Source organism: Carassius gibelio, chromosome A3, assembly GCF_023724105.1.
Source record: "Carassius gibelio isolate Cgi1373 ecotype wild population from Czech Republic chromosome A3, carGib1.2-hapl.c, whole genome shotgun sequence".
Taxonomy (NCBI): Eukaryota; Metazoa; Chordata; class Actinopteri; order Cypriniformes; family Cyprinidae; genus Carassius; species Carassius gibelio.
Window position 1 is genome coordinate 30,502,254 of NC_068373.1, and position 19,181 is coordinate 30,521,434.

Genomic DNA, 19,181 nt, shown 5'->3' on the forward strand with positions numbered 1-19,181 from the left:
AGCTAATTAACTCAAAACACCTGCAAAGGCATTTAAATGGTCTTTCAGTCTAGATCTGTAGGCTACACAATCATGGGGAAGACTTCTGACTTGACAGTTGTCCAAAAGACGACCACTGACACCTTTCACAAGGAGGGCAAGACAAAAAAGGTCATTGCAACAGAGGCTGGCTGTTCACAGAGCTCTGTGTCCAAGCACATTAATAGAGAGACGAAGGGAAGGGAAAGATGTGGTAGACAAAACTGTTCAAGCAATAGGGATAACCGCACCCTGGAGAGGATTGTGAAACAAAATCCATTCAAAAATGTGGTGGAGATTCACAAAGAGTGGACTGCAGCTGGAGTCAGTGCTTCAAGAACCACTACACACAGACGTATACAAGACGTGGGTTTCAGCTGTTGCATTCCTTGTGTCAATCCAATCTTGAACAACAGACAGCATCAGAAGTGTCTAAAGACAAAAAGGACTGGACTGCTGCTGAGTGGTCCAAAGTTATGTTCTCTGATGAAAGTAAATTTAGCATTTCCTTTGGAAATCAGGGTCCCAGAGTCTGGAGGAAGAGAGGAGAGGCACACAATCCATATTGCTTGAGGTCCAGTGTAAAGTTTCCACAGTCAGTGATGGTTTGGGGTGCCATGTCATCTGCTGGTGTTGGTCCACTGTGTTTTCTGAGGTCCAAGGTCAACAAAGCCGTATACCAGGAAGTTTTAGAGCACTTCATGCTTCCTGCTGCTGACCAACTTTATGGAGATGCAGATTTAATTTTCCAACATGACTTGGCACCTGCACACAGTGCCAAAGCTACCAGTACCTGGTTTAAGGACCAAGGTATCCCTGTTCTTAATTGGCCAGCAAACTCGCCTGACCTTAACCCCAAAGAAAATCGATGGGGTATTGTGAAGAGGAAGATGCGATATGCCAGATCCAAGAATGCAGAAGAGCTGAAGGCCACTATAAGAGCAACTTGGGCTCTCATAACACCTGAGCAGTGCCACAGATTGATCGACTCCATGCCATGCCGCATTGCTGCAGTAATTCAGGCAAAAGGAGCCACAAATAAGTATTGAGTGCTGTACATGCTCATACTTTTCATGTACATACTTTTCAGTTGGCCAAGATTGCTAAAAATCCTATCTTTGTATTGGTCTTAAGTTCACTCTAAATACTGCTGGGTTGAAAACAACCTAATTTGGGTTGCTTATTTTATGGTTTAAAATTATTACATTTGCAGGGTTTCAAAATCCAGAGCGGGTATTTTTTTATCACTGTATTTCAGAAGGAAACCTACTAGAAAATGTTCGATTTCATTTAGCATGTAATGAACTTGCGGAGTGGTGCCATGAATTGAGTTTAAGGTTGTGGGAAACAATGCATTGCTAGGCTAAAATGAACCCAAATTGAGCTAGGCATTAAACCTACAAATCTTCTAAAATACTTTTAACAATTACCACTTCAACACCCTCAAAATAATTATGCTATTTCTGGGCTTCAGAAAGCTTCTTTACTGAAACATTAAAACAGACATGACATTCACATACCTCACAAATGTTCATGTACGTGGAGGACTGCTCTTCAAACTGTTAGTTCACCAAATAATAAAAATGCTCATAATTTACTATCCACATGTTATTCCATACCCATACAAACTTTGCTCATTTTTGGAAAACAATAAATATATTAAAAGTGAATTGAAAGTGACATTCAGCCAAGTATGGTGACCCATACTCGGAATTCGTGCTCTGCTTTTAACCCATTCAAAATGCACACACACACACACACACACACACACCCAGAGCATTTATGCAGCGCACGTGGAGCAGTTGGGCACTGTACATGCACTCCACCCACCCACAATTCCTGCCGGCCCGAGACTCGAACTCACAACCCTTCGATTGCAAGTCCGACTCTCTAACCATTAGACATTAATATTCTCTTAATTTGTGTCCTCCATTGCTAGTCAGGAAGACCAGTATTTTATTTTGAACATACATGTTTGCTATCTCTCACACAAACAGATTCTGTCTCTTTAACTCTCGTTGTGGGGACAATGAAGACACAAGCTCGATAAGTCTGAAATATTACATGCAAAATACTTTTAACAATTACCACTTCAACACCCTCAAAATAATTATGCTAGACTTTACTACACAATGCCGTTTGATTTAGGAGACTAACATACATTCAGTTTAACCGCGAAAACCATATCCGTCTATTAACACCTGAAAAAGTGCAGATAATGTAAAATCTTATGTAAATATGACAAAAGACATTCACGAACGTTATATTAAAAGTAGCTCTTCCGTTCAGTAACGTTAAATGAGGCCGTTAAGTCCTCCGTGTCTGAGGCGAAAACCGCGTCCATGTTTTTTACAAATAAAAAGTTAAGCTCCTTTGTTTCTGCCTTTCATAAAACTTTCCGCCTTTAATACAACCGGGTAAACAAACAACGATAACTTTACATTTTGAATCTTTACTTACCATAGTCTCTCACTCGCTTCTCGCTTCTTTCATGCTGAGAAAATGGCGGCTGCTTGCACCGGAGACATACGTACGTGCTCTCCTTCACATCCGCGTTCCCAACACTGCGCCGCTGGGTTAAAATCGAGACTCATTTTCAACCCAAACTTGGATTAAAACAACCCAAAGTCCAACGCAGCGGTCTCAACCCAGCGTTTTTTAGTGTGTTATATTCAAATTTTCTGAGATACTGAATTTGGGATTTTCCTTAATTGTCAGTTATAATCATCAAAGTTAAAAGAAATAAACATTTGAAATATATCAGCCCGTGTGTAATGAATTTATATAATATACAATGTTCACTTTTTTAATGGAATTAGTGAAATAAATAAAACTTTTTGATTATATTCTAATTATAATTTTTTTTTTGCATGTTTTGTTTTTGTAGCATTTACACAGTTTTGACTAGCAGGCGTCACTAGAGTGTGGGGTTTCGAGCACTTTGAAACAGTGAATCATTTTGCGCAGCAATTGGTGAAGTTGAGTCGAAGCTTTGAAAAAGTTCCTTTCTCCCATCACTAGCTGGAGGTTAATTATTGACATTAACGAGCTCAATGAATTCCTCCAATTAAAAGCGTTTAAATATAAATGTCATCAGTCCAGCTGATTGAGAGTAACTAGAGCAGTAGAAGTACTGCAGGGTTTCTGAAAGAGGCACTTGATTTGAATCTAGTCTTGGATTACCATCCTTATCCACAGTTATGAATCAGTTTTGTGTTTGGAAAGGGCTCATTTTAGTCCTTTTTCTCTTTGCTGTTGATGGACAGAGATCAGGACCGTGAGTAAATGGGGTTTGAAATGAAAAATAAGATGTCTTTATGTTTTAATGTGATTTCTCAAAGTTTGTTTTAAGTCTCTAGTATGGAGCCTACTTCTCTTATACATTTATATTGGATGTGTGCTGATCGGACTTCTGACCTTTTATTGAACGTGTTTGTTTCCACAGATCCTTCTTGGTGATGTTTTCTGCAGTGATCGAGTCTGGCTCTAATGCCAAATTGTGTGCAAGTCTTCTGAAACCCAATGAGAGTCTTGCAATGACCATCTTTCTGGTTGATGACCAGAACCAGACAACACCGCTTGCGCAGCTGAGTTCTTCAGATGCATTTCACCGTTGTTTTAGTTTCAAGGTCTGTCTCAGTGTGGCATATGCAGTGTTTTTTCTTTCCTGTATTAAAGTGTTTCTCTACAGGCTCCTCAAGTAGATGGAGAATTAATGCAGAAAGTGAGGGTGGTTCTTCAAGGGAGGTTCTTCAAAATGACTGAAGAGAGGAAAGTCCTGTTCAGAAGTTACCTGCCTCTGACCTTCATCCAAACCGACAAACCCATCTACAACCCAGGACAAATGGGTGAGCTACAAATGACCCTTGTATTAATATTAGAAGTGATCAGAACTTGTGTAATGGACTTCGTACACCTTCAAGTGCATTATGTAATCCAAGTGAGCTGTTTCTCTTCTACAGTGAACTTCAGGGTTCTGACCATGGATGCTAAATTTGTTCCTCTTAATCAAATGGTAAAGCCTGAGCTGCTTCTGGTCTTCCAGGATTTTTTCTTTTTTTTTTTTTTAAATAAGTTGCCTAATGTTATGTTTTGTCTTTACAGTACAGTCTAGTGGTGGTGGAGGTGAGAACTTGTTCTGGATCAAGTCTTTGGATAGATGCAACACTGGTTCACCTCTACATGTTCTTTGTGGTTTTACTGTTTCTTGGGCTTTCATCATTCCAAGCTTTTTCCCTCCAAATAGGACAATAACAAGAACCGGATCGGTCAGTGGACAAATGTTTCCTCAACTGGGTGGATATTGCAGCTTTCTCACCAGTTAAACCCTGAGGCTCCGGTTGGGATGTATGCTCTGAGGGCTTTTATTGGTGACCGTATGATTTCTCAGGATTTTGAGGTGAAAAAGTATGGTAAGTTACCACACATGATGTGCAGTGGGTAGTCTTGATGACTGACTGGGGTCCTAATTTAAAGCCTTGGTTTCTGGTTTAGTTTTACCCAAGTTTGACGTCACCTTGACCACACCACAGATGTACAGTGTGGGAGATGTTGGACTGAAAGTTGAGGCTTGTGCCAAGTAAGTGTGAGCTCTTATATTCTTGACTTTTTGGGTGATCTTGTTCCTTAACCCTTTACTCACAGATACACGTATGGGCAACCTGTACCTGGTCAAGCGTTGGTGGAAGTGTGTCGTGAGCCGTTCCCGTTTTCTGTGGTACCTGGTGTGTCTCGTGTGTGTCTTAACAAAACCGCAATGGTAGGAGACCACTTTAAAGAGCAGGATTAGCTTTTTTTTTTTTTTTTTCTTTTAAACCTGTCCACACCCAAGTCTGACCACCTTTGTTTTGCTACCAGATGAACAACACCGGTTGTGCTTCCCTTACTATCAGTACGTCAGAGTTTTTCACCACCAAATTTGAAGAGAACCTGCAAAATTCCTTCAATGTTAATGTGAATGTCACTGAAGCGGGAACAGGTGAGCAGCTAGCTGGAATTTTTTTTTTTTTTTTTTTTAAACCAGTGACTTGTTTGGTACGTCTTTATTCGCAATGTTTCCTCCCAGGTGTAATGATGTCAAAATCCACAACCGTGTTCACTACGTTTGAAGTTGGCAAGGTCTCATTTTTGGACCTCCCAGGTTTCTTTAACTATGGATCAGTGATCAATGGAAAGGCAAGTAAAGCTACATCTAAGACATCCTCATTGGTTCCCCTTCCTAACCTTTCTATCTCAACAGATCTCTGCATCTTATTTCAACGGGACTCCAATAGCAAGGAAGGCCGTCTATCTCCTGGATGGTAGCCAATGGCCTAACAAACTGTTGCTGAATCTGACTACGAACCTGAATGGAGTGGCTTCTTTCTCCCTCAACACAGCTGACTTCCCTAAAGCTGGTCTTACTCTGGTGGTACGATTTGCCTTAATCCTATTCTGAGGTGGAAGGTGATGAATTGCATCTACTTGTGCTACTATAAGGGTTTTTGTCTTCTCTCATGCAGCATGAGTTAAGATACATATTTTTAGACCCACATATTGCCTGTTCGTTCCATTTTTGACAAGTAATTTGAAATTTGCATCTCTTGAGCAATGAATGTGTGGCATTCCTCAATGACTCAATATCTGAATGATTCCGTTCAATTGCAGAGTCTTAAGTGACTTCCACATTCTGGTGGTCTTGAGGTCTCATGTAAAATGTCTCGTATATCAAAGATTTTCAGATTTTGTAGGTCTATCCCAGGCCTATTAAATTGTTTAATTAGTTACATCTAAACTGTGCAGGGCTGTTACCCTCCGGTTTTGGAGTTTGACACCTTTTAGCCTATCCCGTTTTTGCCTCCCCACTGTTAAAGTTTAACCAACTCATTTTTACTGAGTACATGAAGTGTGATACTATATGTAGTAAGTTCACTTTAATAATAGTACTGGAGTAGAATTTGTAATCTCCACCTCTGATCCCACTTATCAATTAAGATTTATCTTGCATGAAGCTAAATGGTTTTTTTTTCTGTTCTTTCAGGCAAGTGCTACTTCACCGGTTTTTTATGGTTTTAAATCGCCCTACTTCAGTACCGAAAGGAAGAATGTGCCGCTTTTCCAAGCTGCTACTGAAAACCCAACGTTTAGTCAACTGACTATAGGGACGCTTGAACAGCCGCTGAAATGTGGTGCCAAGTATCCAGTGACAATCAAGTATTCTTTTGTTGGAGAGACTGGTGACTACAGTGCCGACATCGTCTATATGGTGAGTGGATGCTGGTTTTGATGACTGCACTTGTTGGTTCTCTCTTTGGCACCTCTTATGCCCCAGTCTGTCTCTTGTCAGGTCTTGTCCAAAGGAGTGATCGTCCTGCATGGATTTCAGACGGTTCAAGTGAGGGCTCTGAATGCACCAAGTGGCACAGTGTCGTTCCAGCTGTCTGTCAGTGTCGATATGGCTCCAGTAGTGCAGATTCTGGCCTTCTGTGTTCTGCCCAGTGAGAATGTGGTTGCTGCTAGTGCAGCTTTTGACACTGAAATGTGTTTCCAAAACCAGGTGTGTGGACATCTAGCACCTCGACTTTGTGGGTTGTGGCAGCATGTCCTTCAGCTTGAGCTTGTTCTTGTTCCAGGTGTCTCTGCAGTTTTCTCCCCCTACAGCTGTTCCTGGTGAGGGAAATGTTTTGACCGTGTCTGCTCAAGCAGGATCCCTGTGTGGCCTCAGTGCTGTTGATCAGAGTGTTCGGATCATGGAGCCAGGAAGACGTTTGAATGCTGAAGCGGTATCCATGTGCATTTCATTAGTCTTGTCAGACTTGACTTGACATCCTGGTTTAGTCTCAGAATTTGAGTTCTGCAGATGGATCAATTGGACGGACCAAAGCTACTGTGGCTTGTCATACATTACTTTGCATAAAACGTGTCAAATTATTGTTTGACAGTCCCAGGTGATTCACTGACTTCTGATGCAATTGCTGGTTAAACTTACCTGGATTCGCATCCATTGCTGAAATGCCTATTAGGAAAAACATCTGTTTCTCAGTAATCCATTAAGTGCCAACACCCATTTTTGGAATATAGATGCGAGTACCCGGTTCAGACTTTGATTTTGATAATTCATGGATTCTTTAGAATCCCAACCTAAGGTTGAACTTTGTTTAAAAAAAAAAAAAAACTGCATATTGCAGAAGTGGAATTTCAAAGTGGAAATATGGTTTAAATTAAAGATGAAAAATGGTACGTTTGCTTTAAGTTGTGTTCCCAGTTTGAAGAGTGAGGAAAAAGAAACTGAGATTCCTGAGAGCTTATTTGACTGGTGTTTCACCAATGTGCCATGGTTGTATTTCATTCTGCTTGGTAACTGATCTCATCCAAATGCCTAAATTTATTACTTAAAACTAAAGAGTTTAACACTTGGTAGCTTGCTATGTGTCCACCTGGCTTTCCTCTTAAACTGCTCAGTGAGGTGTGTTTTGACCTAACACTTCCCTCCCCTTCCATGTTTTTAGGTGTTCAACCTGCTCCCAGTACGAGCTCAATCCTATTATCCGTTTCCTGTTGAGGATGAACAGGAGTGCCTGAATGTTCGACCCCGTCGAGCTGTTCCTACAGACCAAGCTTACGAAGCTTTCCAGGTTGGAAGTAGTTTGCAGTCATTTTAGTCGCTGAATACTGATCCATTCTTCAAATTCATCTTTATGCTTTGCTTTGACAGAGTGTGGGGATGAAGGTTGCAACAAATCTGGCTGTCCAAGAACCTAACTGCTTGACCTACAGAGGCCTGAACTACTATCGCAACTTCCGTGGCAGTAAGTCTTTTTAGGTTCTTGATCTAGACATCCCACCCTCCCCCCACCCACACACTTTTTTTTTTTTTTTGGTAAAGGTTTTTACTGGGTGAAGTGGCACAACCACTGCCTGAATAGTGTTCTTCCAGACTTTCAGAAATAAAATTCTGGGATGGGCATTCTCTGGCAAATCAGGGTTTACACATCACATTCTGGTAACTGTATGGCTTGTTTAGAACTTTAGCCAAGCTGGTACTAAAGTGCCAGATGTTGTACACCGGGTAACCCCCGACCCAAAATGTACATGTTGTACTGTGGCACTTAAAACTTTTTTTTTTTTTTACTATAGGCTAGCCTGGCACACAGTCCTGACTTGCCCACTTATTTATAGGCTTAAACAAATCAATTGGCTGTTGCAGTTCTGGTATAAAGTGTGGCTGTTCTTTTGTTTCTCTCAGTGTTTTTAAAGGCGCCTGAAAACGAGTTTGCTGGAGGTGATGACCGCTCCTCTATTGACGTGACTGTCAGGACTTACTTCCCAGAAACCTGGATCTGGCAGCTTGCTCAAGTGGGGTAAGTGAAGAATCTATAGCACTTTAGGGTCTTTGCATTTTCATGTGGAAAAAGGTTTTTTGGGGGGTTGGGTGTATGGTGTGTTGAACTCTGCTGGGCTGTGGTCCTCCCAGGAACTGCGGTTGAGCTCACTGACCTAAAGCCACTTGGGCTAAACTTGTTTGCCTCTCCTGCCCCCTCATTTATATCTTCTGGTGTGCTTTTCAGAAACACTGGATCCACGAGAGTTAATATGACGGTTCCTGACACAATCACCACATGGGAGACTGAGGCATTCTGTGTGTCCTCCAAAGGCTTTGGCTTGGCTCCTCCTGTTCAGCTGACGGTCTTCCAGCCCTTTTTCCTGGAGCTCTCCCTGCCTTACTCCATTATCCGTGGAGAGTCTTTTGAGCTGAAGGCCACAGTCTTCAACTACCTGTCCAAGTGCATCATGGTCTGGATTCATATTAGTGTAACGGGTGTCTTGGGTGTTCTAATTGTTTTAGAGATGTGCAAGCTGATAGCGGCTCAATGGTCCGAGCTTTCACAGTAAGATGTAGCCTATTTTAATGCTGATAGAATAAGCCATTTGAAATACAGAGCCCCTTTCCATGAGTTGTGTTCCATCAAAGCAGTATCATGTGCAAGAATGACTTCAAGTCTTAATTTCGGTCACTGTTTACGAACTGCCCACAACTAAATGTGGAAAACTTCAGTTGACCGTTCTCCCTGATGGGCCTAAACCAGCCAAGTTCCTAGTGCAAAAAATTATATCCCAGAAAACGAAGCTTGTCAAAATCACACTCTCAAAGAATCTTGTCTTTACTCTGTGTGCACTAATATAATTCTTTGGCAGGTTAAAGTGACTCCAGCTGTTTCTTCGGACTTCAGTCTTCGACCTTTTAATGATCCGTATTCCTCCTGTCTCTGTGCCAATGGGAGAAAGACCTTTAAATGGATTCTCTCCGCATCGGTCCTTGGTCTGTTTTTCATGGTTTGTCTCTTGTAAATTGAGTGAGTTATTGCTCACTTCCCCTCTGTATTATAGGATCTGTAAATGTGACTGTCAGTGCTCGGGCTGATCAATCCCAGGTTCGATGTGGCACTGAAGTTGTGACCGTGCCAACAAGAGGACGCATTGACATTGTTACTGAAAGTCTACTTGTTCTGGTAAGTGTTAACCAGCTTTCTGGTGTTTGATCATGGAGCTCATGCAGTTTTACTGATGTGGTGCACTTCTGTTTTTTTATTTTATTTTTTTAGCCTGAAGGAGTTGAAAGGATCTTCACCCAGAGTTGGTTATTTTGTCCAAAGGGTTTGTTTGCACTCAGTGACTTTTGAAGTGATTTTCTCCTTGTAAACTGTAGTGCCTGGTTTTTCACACCCTGTCTGCTATGTAGTGTTTTGGGTTTGAGTACACCAGTGTTAATGGACTAGCGTTCCCACTGTACATGGTTGTGGTCTATCAGTGCATGGTAAAAACGTTTGGCTTTAGCGCAAGATGTAGGCTGTATGCTTTAAGTGTTTTGCAACTTGGTATACAATCCTAGAAGTCAAATGCATACATGCGACGTTTGAGTTTAAACTCAAAGGCTGTGATTGTTAAAGTACTGTGAGGACCTAAACAACCGTGGATCCATAGCAGACTACAAATGAGTCCTATGTGAAAGCACGAGTCTGGCTTCTGCACTGTATACGTAACCCACACGGGCTGCATGTGGTCTGCAGACAGTGTGTGTAAAACTGGTGTAGCCTAGCTCTCTGTGCTGATCTGTTCCTTCCTTATTTATGAAGCACTTTTACACTTGTCACTGAACACAGTGCTGTCTCTGTTCTGTTTTGGTCCACAGGGAGCGTCCTTTCAGAAGATGTGTCTCTGATGTTTCCAAGAAATGTGATCCAGGGATCTGCCAAATGCTCAGTTTCAGTCCTTGGTAAGGCACTTCATTAAGGGGGAAGTGGACCCGGAGATGTTCAGCAAATTAACTTTTGGTTTCTAAGGGTTTTTGATTTTGTTTTTCTTCCTCTTAGGGGACATAATGGGTCGTGCGCTAAATAATCTTGATGGCTTGCTACAGATGCCATCTGGCTGTGGAGAACAAAATATGATAACTCTTGCTCCCAATATCTACATCCTGCAGTACCTGGAAGGCACTGCGCAGCTCACCCCAACCATCCGACAGACTGCCACTGGTTACCTTCAGAGCGGTACAGATGACCGAATCCTACACCTCAGAGTTCATTTGGTGTAATGTGAATCCTGACCAAGGTTTTTTTTTTTTTTTTTACTTGAACAGGATACCAAGGACAGCTAAACTACAGGCACAGTGATGGTTCATACAGCACATTTGGCTACGATGCTTCCAATACATGGTATGTTTCATGCCGTTCTTTTATTGTGCATTGAATTGGGACTTTTAATGTGGCTTTTTTTTTTTTTTTTCATGGCCAGGTTGACCACCTTCGTCATGAGGTCTTTTGGCCTAGCAAGGCGTTTCATCTTCATTGATCCCAGTGTCCTCCAGAGCGCACAGGATTGGTTGATCAGCAAGCAGGGTTCAGATGGCTGTTTCATGCAAGAGGGAACCCTGTACCACATTGACATGAAGGTGCATGTTTCTTTAAATGTGGTGTAACTGATCTGAAGTCTGTCTGACAAAGCGTCATGCTGCTCCGTTTTTAGGGTGGTGTTGGTGATACTGTGACCATGACAGGCTACGTTGTTGCATCACTCCTTGAAATGGGCGTCCTTGTCACGGTAAAACATGTCTACCAGTTGTTTATACAAGCTCCTTGACCTTCCAGTTGTGTAGTCCAGTCATTCCTGGAGACCCCTCAACATTGCATGTTTTCCCTGTCTTAAATGGCCTCCAGGAACTTTGTTTGGAACCACTGGTGTAGTGACACTTTCTGCTTTGCTTTCAGGATCCGGTCATCACCAATGCTCTGTCTTGCTTGAGGCCTGTCGTTGGGAAGCTGGGAAACACTTACACGACTGCTCTGCTCGCCTACACCTTCAGTCTGGCTGGGGAAACCAGCACTCGCGCTCTGCTTTTAACTGCCTTGAAGAACATTGCCATTTCTGAAGGTGAGATTCACTAGTCTCTTGATGTTCAGGTTCTTTGGCATCAACTTTCTGTCCTCTCTCGTCCTAAGGCAACAAGCTCCACTGGTCTCAGACGTCATCTGGTGACACTCTGGCGGTGGAGATCAGCTCGTATGTGCTGCTAGCGGTTCTCTCTGTACAGCCTCTCACGACCACTGATCTGAGCTATGCTAACCGCATTGTCAACTGGCTTGTGCCCCAGCAGAATCCTTATGGAGGCTTTTCCTCCACCCAGGTGAGACCGCACACCAAACAGGAGAACAAATGATGTCTGAGGTTTTTTTTTTAATTTTTTTTTTAAACCTCTGGTTTATTTTTAGGACACTGTGGTGGCTCTTCATGCTCTGTCTCTGTTTGCCGCTAAAGTGTTCAGCCTGGAGGGCTCCAGCACTGTTACTTTAAAGTCCTCTATGGCAGGAGAGGTGTATAACTTTGATGTGAATCGGAACAACAGGCTGCTGTATCAGGAGAAGCGGCTGAAGAACGTTCCTGGCAGATATCGTGTTCAAGCGAGGGGCTCCACATGCGTGTCTGTGCAGGTTCGTAAACTTCATCTGCTTGACTTCTACCTCCTATGCTTGTCCCAGTTCTTGTCATGTGTGGGTTATGTACTACACCAGGTTGCGTGTTTCTACAACATCCCGACACCCATTAAAGTTTCCAGTACACTTGGTGTTGAAGTGAAGGTGGCAAGAGACTGCAAAGTGCGTGGAGCTGATCTCCTGCTGAACATCACTGTGACGTAAGAACCACTTTGTGTCCTGTTTGACCCTTAACTCTTTACACAGCTGAGTCAAGACTTCTCTGTGCTTACGCTGTAATGGTCACATGAAAGCCAGTCTAAATGTAGTTCTCTCCCAACTCTGGCCTCAATATCCAGGCATACGACGTGTGTTGGGTTAAATGCCACCCCTGAGCAACATTAAGCCATCTTGGTAGATGCACCCAATTACTTATTTTAACTTTGAAACCTCTTCATTTAGGTACAATGGTGCAAAACCAACTACGAACATGGTTATTGTGGATATTAAACTCCTGTCAGGTTTCACAGCAGATGCATCACTGGTTCGTATGTTTTAAGAGGACTCGTATTTAAAGTCCCAAGGTGCTTGAAGCCACTTCAGATATTAAACCATTTTTCCTTCTCAGCTTGGATCTCCACCAGATTCATTTGCTCCACTAGTGCAGCGGGTTGATGCTGGAGATGACCATGTGCTGGTGTATCTGAAAGGGGTGAGGTGTGCACAGGGTAGCTTCTCTATCTACTCCTTCATATCTGCTTATGTGCTTCTCCATCCCTTCTGTCTTGCAGGTTCCTAAGGGTGTCCCCATGACCTACAGGCTACAACTGAAACCGGGTCCTGCAGTGCAGGATCTCAAGCCGGCGGTCGTTGAGGTTTATGACTACTATCAGCCAAGTATGCATTCAGTGACTTGTGCTTTTAGGCTTAATTCCCGGTTGCACACGTGTCAAGCTGACTTCTTGTTCCTTTCACTTACAGGTGATGGGTTTGAGACCACATATATGCCTCCCTGTCCATGATTTCTGCTTCATTTCTGGCTACAGGATGCATGAACAAAATAAAACTCCTTTAAAATAACTTGCCTCTTTGTTGAACAGATGCCATGTCTAAAGCTGGACATCTTAAACTCAGTTAATGGGTTCCTTTTTAACCCTGTGATATGAGTTTCTTGCATGGTGGCTTTTTTTTTTTTTTTTCTTGCAATGGCTTTTACTTTGGACTCTCTTGCTGGTCAACATATGAAATCAAAATACTATGGCAGTTTTATTTCTATAGCACTATTTACAACCAGTGTTGACCAATGTGCTCTACAAATACTGCAATGGGGGGGGGGGGGGCCTTAAAATGCAGCAATATATACAAAGATTAAGTTCTTCAACCAGATTTAAAGGCCTTACTTATCAGCTAGGTTTCTAATTTAGGATTTAAAACTGGCCACAGATGAAGCCATTCTAATAAAAATTGGCAGATGATTCCAGAGTCTTCGTGCAATTTGAAACAAGTGTGATCCACTCAGTGTTGTCTTGGGGATAAACCAGAGTCTTTGGAGGACTGAAGAAGTCTAGTTGCATAGTGCATAATAAATCCAATGTATACGAGGGAGCCATACCATTTAGTGACTTAATAGACCAGTAGTAAAATTAAGTCCACTCTAATGCACATGAATCCCTGTCAAAAGTCTAGTTGCCACATTTTGAACTAGTACTAGATTAAGATGTTTGACTAATCCCAGCATACAGTGAGTTGCAGTTATCTACTCTAGAGGCAATAAAGGCACAAGTTTTGTAAAAGTAAAGTTTTCACTTTAGGACCTACAATTTAAAAACATCAGGCATTCATGAAGTACCACACTTAAATGTTTTACATCTTAACACATGACAACCCACCAAGAGAGTGGGTTTTTTCATCAATTACATTCTTGAAGTTTAGTGACAATGCCTTTACATCTGTCAAACAGGCCAAGAGGGCATCCAGTCAAGTTTATTTCTAGAGCACATTTACTTCTGGTTTTTAGCTGACCAAAGTGCTTTACAGTAATCACGACAAAATACATACTAACCAACAACGTCACTATCAACAATCAATTAAAATGCATTAAAAGATAAGTTCAAGTATATCACACATTAAAAGCTACTCCAAACAAATATGTTGTTAGCGCGGTTTTAAACTCCGATAAAGTGGAAGCCATTTTAAGATGAATAGGAAGAATATTCCATAAGGTAGGGCCCACCACTTCAAAAACTCTATTTCCCCCTTTTTTTCAAGCGGGTTCTAGGAATATTAAGGAGGGATTTTTTCCTGATCTCAGTTCTCTCTTTGAAGTATATGGGTGGAGTAAATATGATAAATATGATGGTGCAAGATTATTTAAGGATTTGTAGACTAATAGTAAATTTTTTTAGTCGATTCTATATTGGACAGGTAACCAGTGAAGGGATCTCAAAAGAGTTGTCACATGATCAAATTTTTTGCATCCTTCCAAAGACGTGCTCCTGCATTCTGAACAATTTGTAATCTAGAGATTTGATTCTTGGAAATCCCATAATAAAGAGAGTTGCAATAATCTAGCCTGGATGTTGTAAAGGCATGAATAGCAAATTCGAGAGAATCATTAGATAGGAAAGATTTAATTTTGGAAAAAGAGCGCAGATGAAAAAAACTAGAGCCCAGTACCGAGGCAAGGGCAAAAAACAATAGCTTCCGATTTAAGTCAGATCAGTCCATCCGAATTCCATTTTATGGGCAGATAAACTTGTGTATAGTCAGCATTACAATGGAATGACAGCCCATAATATCTGCATGCTCAGTAGAGTGATATTTTCGGAAACCAGACTGAAATACCTCAAAGATCATATTGTCAGCTAGAGAAGTTTGCTATTTTTCAAGAACTGTTTTCTCCAGAATTTTTGTAATGAATGACAAATTTGAAATGGGCCTAAAATTTGCAAAAACGGTGGGATGCATGCCCTGTGTTTCAAGCAGTGGACAAACTTCTATTTTGTAGTAGGGATAATGAACAGAGACCAGCAAGCAGAAGAAATCGGTTCGACAATCAACATTAAACAAAGTCTTATAATCAGAAAACCATTTTTACACACCTCTAGGTCACACAGAGAGAAACCATGTTAACACTAAATCAAGTGTATGGCCATGCTGATGAATGAGTACAGTGACCTGAAGAGTTAAATCAAAAGCATCTAAAAGGTTAATAAATTCCATTGCTAAAAAATCAACTGCACAACAAACATGAACATTAAAATCTCAATAATCAATAAATCTGTGCAACCAAAAGAGGCTTGTACACTTCCAGTGCAAACAACTACAGTTCAAAACTATTATATTAATTTGAAGCAATGGGACAGCAGGAAAACATGTCTTTTTATATGGAGGTCAAACCTCCACCTCATCCCATAGTAAATGGTGAACTAAAAAAACAAAAATCCTAAGCCAAGGTGGGTGTTCAGAAGAATCCATAGACTGTTTTGCATCAGATAGCAAATGAAGATGGCCCGTACAGACACCTCCACCTCCACGCAAAAGCCTTCTATCTTGTAGGGAGCATGGCTAACGGTGTAGACAGTCAGGTTTCAACATCAGTAAGGGAGGTGGAGCATAATGAATGGTGTTGTTTTTGGCAGCCTGTTTTAATTTCAGTTTTAGTCTGGTTATGAAGAGAGTCAGAGGCGTTCGGATCCAAATGCAGTATTTATTTCAAGAATGGTCAGACAGGCAGAAATCAGGAATAATGTCAGGTGTGTCATGGATAACCAGAATCAAAACCAGAAACAAGCGGATATCAGGGCATGCAGCAGAGAAATCAGAGTCGAATACACAGTCCAATTCCACACACATAATAACAAACACAGGGGAAAACCGCTCAGAAATGTCAGACAGGCTAAACAAGACTTCAGAGTGAGTGAGAGTGATTATATGTGTCTATAAATGAGGTGCAGGTGTGGCAAGGAAAGTGGCTGATGAATGAGGTGCAGGTGTGGCAAAGTGATTGTGATGCAGTGACTCATAGGCTGTGTCCCAAAGTGAAGTGCGTGGACTCCGAAGTGCGCATTTGAAGTGCGAATGCGTCACAGCAGCGTGACGAAGGGTGTCCCAAAGTGAAGTGCGTGGACTCCGAAGTGCGGATGTGGAGTGTGATTGCGTCACAGCGTCACGACGTAAGCTGTCCCAAAGTCAGAATGGGCACTTGGAAGGGCGCATTTGAAGTGCGAATGCATCACCGTGGCGCGACGAAGGCTGACGAATTTCAAATGCGCCCTTCAGTTCCCATGAAAACGAAGTGTACATGTGATAGACACTTCGTACACTGCCATATCCCAGAATCACTTGCGTGCATACGATGATGGTGTTTATATTCAAATAACAAGGCAGTGTTTTTTTTTTTTTTACATAAAGCCCACAAACAATAAGACAGTCAAGTCAAGATTATATATAGTATAAGGCAATTGTCTTTCCCTTTGTTGTGTTTTTGAAGTGCTGTCATGCAAAAGATGTCTACAAATGTTAGCACTTCAGTATTTTGTATGCATGTCCTGCTTTGTCATATTTTCTAATGTTAAGATCTCTTTGTTTTTTTTTGTGTTTCCATTTTCTCATTTTAGTACTATTCTGGAGAAAGTGAGCCTGCTGGGGAAAGACTTAATACAAAGTTAATAGACAATTTATTGCTGAAATTCATTGTGCTGTCGTTGTTAACAGGCATGGTTTATTTGGTAAGTGTCCTGGGACAGGTGAGGGAGCGAGTGGAGCTGCTCAGGGAGGACATCAAACTAGAGAGAGAGAGAGAGATAGAGAGAGAATGTGTGAGAGAGTGAGAGAGAGAGAGATAATGAATGAATGAGAGAGAATGAGAGAGAGAGAGAGCTCTCTCTTGAGAGAATGCTTAAAAATATTCTTGATTAATCAAGAGAAAACAGTGGGGAAAAATGGGTACATTACAGTTTTTCAGTATCTTTTTTAAATATCATATTGTCAATGAAACAACCTAATTTCTGTAGTTTATTTTTGTGGTGCAAGTTGTATACATTATTATTTTTTTGTGTGTAATTTGTTTGTAAATAAGTACATTTTGTATATATATATATATATATATATATATATATATATATATATATATATATATATATATTTTTTTTTTTTGCATATTCACGTGTAAATAAAAGAAGTACTTATGAACGTTGTTCATTTGTTTAATGCAGCTTATACATTTTTTTCTCAAAACATTATTTTATTTTTTCATCCTGTAAATATTTTTTTTACACATTAAAACAAAATGCTCTATAATTGAAAGTACTTTTTACAACCAATTACAGCATAGTTTAGGTTTAAAATCAGAAAAACAACATCAATTTAAGCCCAGAACTGCTTCCATGTGTTCTGAGGTCTTCAGGAGGTGAATCTCTTGGTGAAGCAGAGACTTGGAGGACAATGCAGTGACAGTGGAATGAGGCACATGTCAAACACTCTGGAGACCATCTTTATGATGTACCACTGGCGGACAGAAGAGAAACACCAGGGTCTGGACTGTGGCAACCATCACTGTTGGCATTCTGTTCTCAGAAGATCCAGCAGCACTCTCAGGGCCAAGACCATTAAACACCTGTCCAGCACTGCCACATTCAGCTTCATCCTGCAGTACAGGGGTACAGTCTGATTTAGGGAAAGAAGGAAAAGATAAATTGTTTAGCTCCATGACAATGTAATTAGTAGAAGAAATATTGAGATACTTAAGTAAACTACTTTTAATAACTACCAATACCATATTGGCTAAAATCTACTAGTCATGTTTAAAACCTTAGCTGAAGGGACAGTTAACCCAAAAAGGAAAATTACAAATCTGGAACAACGGGGTGAGCAAAGGATCACAGATCCTGTCATTTTTCGCTGAACTAACCTTTAAGTAGAAGTATTATCTTGTATACTACTTACTACATAGTAAAAGTAAAGGTATGTACAGTATTGTTCTGAAAAATAATGTTTAATTTCCAAAAAAGTTTCAATGTATTCAATTTAAAGTTGCCTACTAATAGACTGTTGGGTAGTTTATTCTACAACAATGCATTATGTTGTAAAATACCATATTTTTGTAGTGCTGCTGTCTATGAGAAAAATAAAACACAGTACTTTATATTTGTTTATTTGAGTAAACTTAACTTAAAGTACTTCCTTACAGTCCACGTCTGATTAAAGTAACAACATTTATTGTCTGAATATTAAAATCAAACAGAGCACTGTTCATACTATGCGCTTTTTTTCAGTTTTATTTTCATGCTTAACTGCTTAATAAAAACAAGTTGCAAACATGTCTACATATGATCACCATGGTCAAGACAATAAATTACATAAAATCGCACCTTTGTAAGATATCAGTAAGCATTTTAACTGATGTGTGTTCGTGTATTTTGTAGTTTTTCATATGTATCATTAACGTTAAATTATTCAAGTACGTTACAAACCAGTACCTGCATTTAAAGCTGTAATCCGACAGCAAATCAGTGTAACTTGGCCTCGGTCTTGGTTATGTTGGAGGCTTCTCCACTTTGACGTAAAACATAAAAACAAAAACCGCTCTGGCTCCACCTCTCGCTCGCACCGTTGCTATGTGACAGAGCGCTAATTGGAAACACCTGGTGGAGGAATTAGGAAATCCTGCGAAGGCGGAGCATCCACGCACTTCGGAGGGCCCTTCGTGCACTTCGGAGACCAGTCTTCGAAGTCCATGGCCTTCAAAGTGCATACACTCAACTTTGGGACACAGCTATAGTCGTCTAGTCATGCTCGTCTTTATTTTAGTCCATGAAAACTGATGACATTTAGTCTGTATTTTAGTCTCTTTTTAGTAATGTACTTCTATTTAACCCAGTCAATATAGTATAAGCCCTAACCCTAACCCTACCCTAACCCTATACCTAATATTGACGAAACCAAATTTTTCTTTTAGCCAAACCCTTTTCAAACAAAATTATATTATTGTTACCTTATAGACTCAAGAATGCATCCTTTCTAGACACGGAATACTCACTGATTTGAATTTACAACAATTATTTTTACCAACCAAACATGTTAGAAGTACACACATCGGTCTGATAACCGCTGATAAAAGAGATTTAAAAGAGAATATCGATCATAGGTTAAGACTGATGAAGCACAATGCATTAGACATAGCATAAAACGGGTTAAAACAGACAAACTCAGTGCTGC

The 19,181-nt window shown here is 40.8% G+C and overlaps 1 protein-coding gene across 2 annotated transcripts in view; it reads left to right on the forward strand.

Moving 5' to 3' along the window:
- The first annotated feature begins 3,120 nt into the window (after positions 1-3,120).
- LOC127942379 (alpha-2-macroglobulin-P) overlaps positions 3,121-19,181 on the forward strand; it is a 57,482-nt gene continuing 41,421 nt past the window's right edge. Inside the window, exons 1-34 of one of the 2 annotated variants that reach the window (XM_052538094.1) lie at positions 3,122-3,295; positions 3,464-3,647; positions 3,710-3,866; positions 3,981-4,033; positions 4,123-4,143; positions 4,265-4,430; positions 4,513-4,597; positions 4,663-4,777; positions 4,876-4,996; positions 5,084-5,193; positions 5,258-5,428; positions 6,038-6,262; positions 6,344-6,553; positions 6,630-6,779; positions 7,506-7,631; positions 7,712-7,805; positions 8,243-8,357; positions 8,565-8,790; positions 9,193-9,316; positions 9,385-9,506; positions 9,600-9,651; positions 10,187-10,270; positions 10,368-10,544; positions 10,634-10,709; positions 10,789-10,945; positions 11,020-11,094; positions 11,262-11,424; positions 11,493-11,677; positions 11,763-11,981; positions 12,063-12,184; positions 12,426-12,507; positions 12,592-12,675; positions 12,755-12,860; positions 12,945-13,043. In XM_052538094.1, coding sequence (XP_052394054.1) covers positions 3,219-3,295; positions 3,464-3,647; positions 3,710-3,866; positions 3,981-4,033; positions 4,123-4,143; positions 4,265-4,430; positions 4,513-4,597; positions 4,663-4,777; positions 4,876-4,996; positions 5,084-5,193; positions 5,258-5,428; positions 6,038-6,262; positions 6,344-6,553; positions 6,630-6,779; positions 7,506-7,631; positions 7,712-7,805; positions 8,243-8,357; positions 8,565-8,790; positions 9,193-9,316; positions 9,385-9,506; positions 9,600-9,651; positions 10,187-10,270; positions 10,368-10,544; positions 10,634-10,709; positions 10,789-10,945; positions 11,020-11,094; positions 11,262-11,424; positions 11,493-11,677; positions 11,763-11,981; positions 12,063-12,184; positions 12,426-12,507; positions 12,592-12,675; positions 12,755-12,860; positions 12,945-12,985 — 4,275 coding nt within the window. In that variant the 5' untranslated portion in view covers positions 3,122-3,218 and the 3' untranslated portion in view covers positions 12,986-13,043. Of the gene's footprint in view, positions 3,296-3,463; positions 3,648-3,709; positions 3,867-3,980; positions 4,034-4,122; positions 4,144-4,264; positions 4,431-4,512; positions 4,598-4,662; positions 4,778-4,875; positions 4,997-5,083; positions 5,194-5,257; positions 5,429-6,037; positions 6,263-6,343; positions 6,554-6,629; positions 6,780-7,505; positions 7,632-7,711; positions 7,806-8,242; positions 8,358-8,564; positions 8,791-9,192; positions 9,317-9,384; positions 9,507-9,599; positions 9,652-10,186; positions 10,271-10,367; positions 10,545-10,633; positions 10,710-10,788; positions 10,946-11,019; positions 11,095-11,261; positions 11,425-11,492; positions 11,678-11,762; positions 11,982-12,062; positions 12,185-12,425; positions 12,508-12,591; positions 12,676-12,754; positions 12,861-12,944; positions 13,044-19,181 lie in introns of those variants that run through there. The other variant, XM_052538095.1, reaches the window with a different exon arrangement.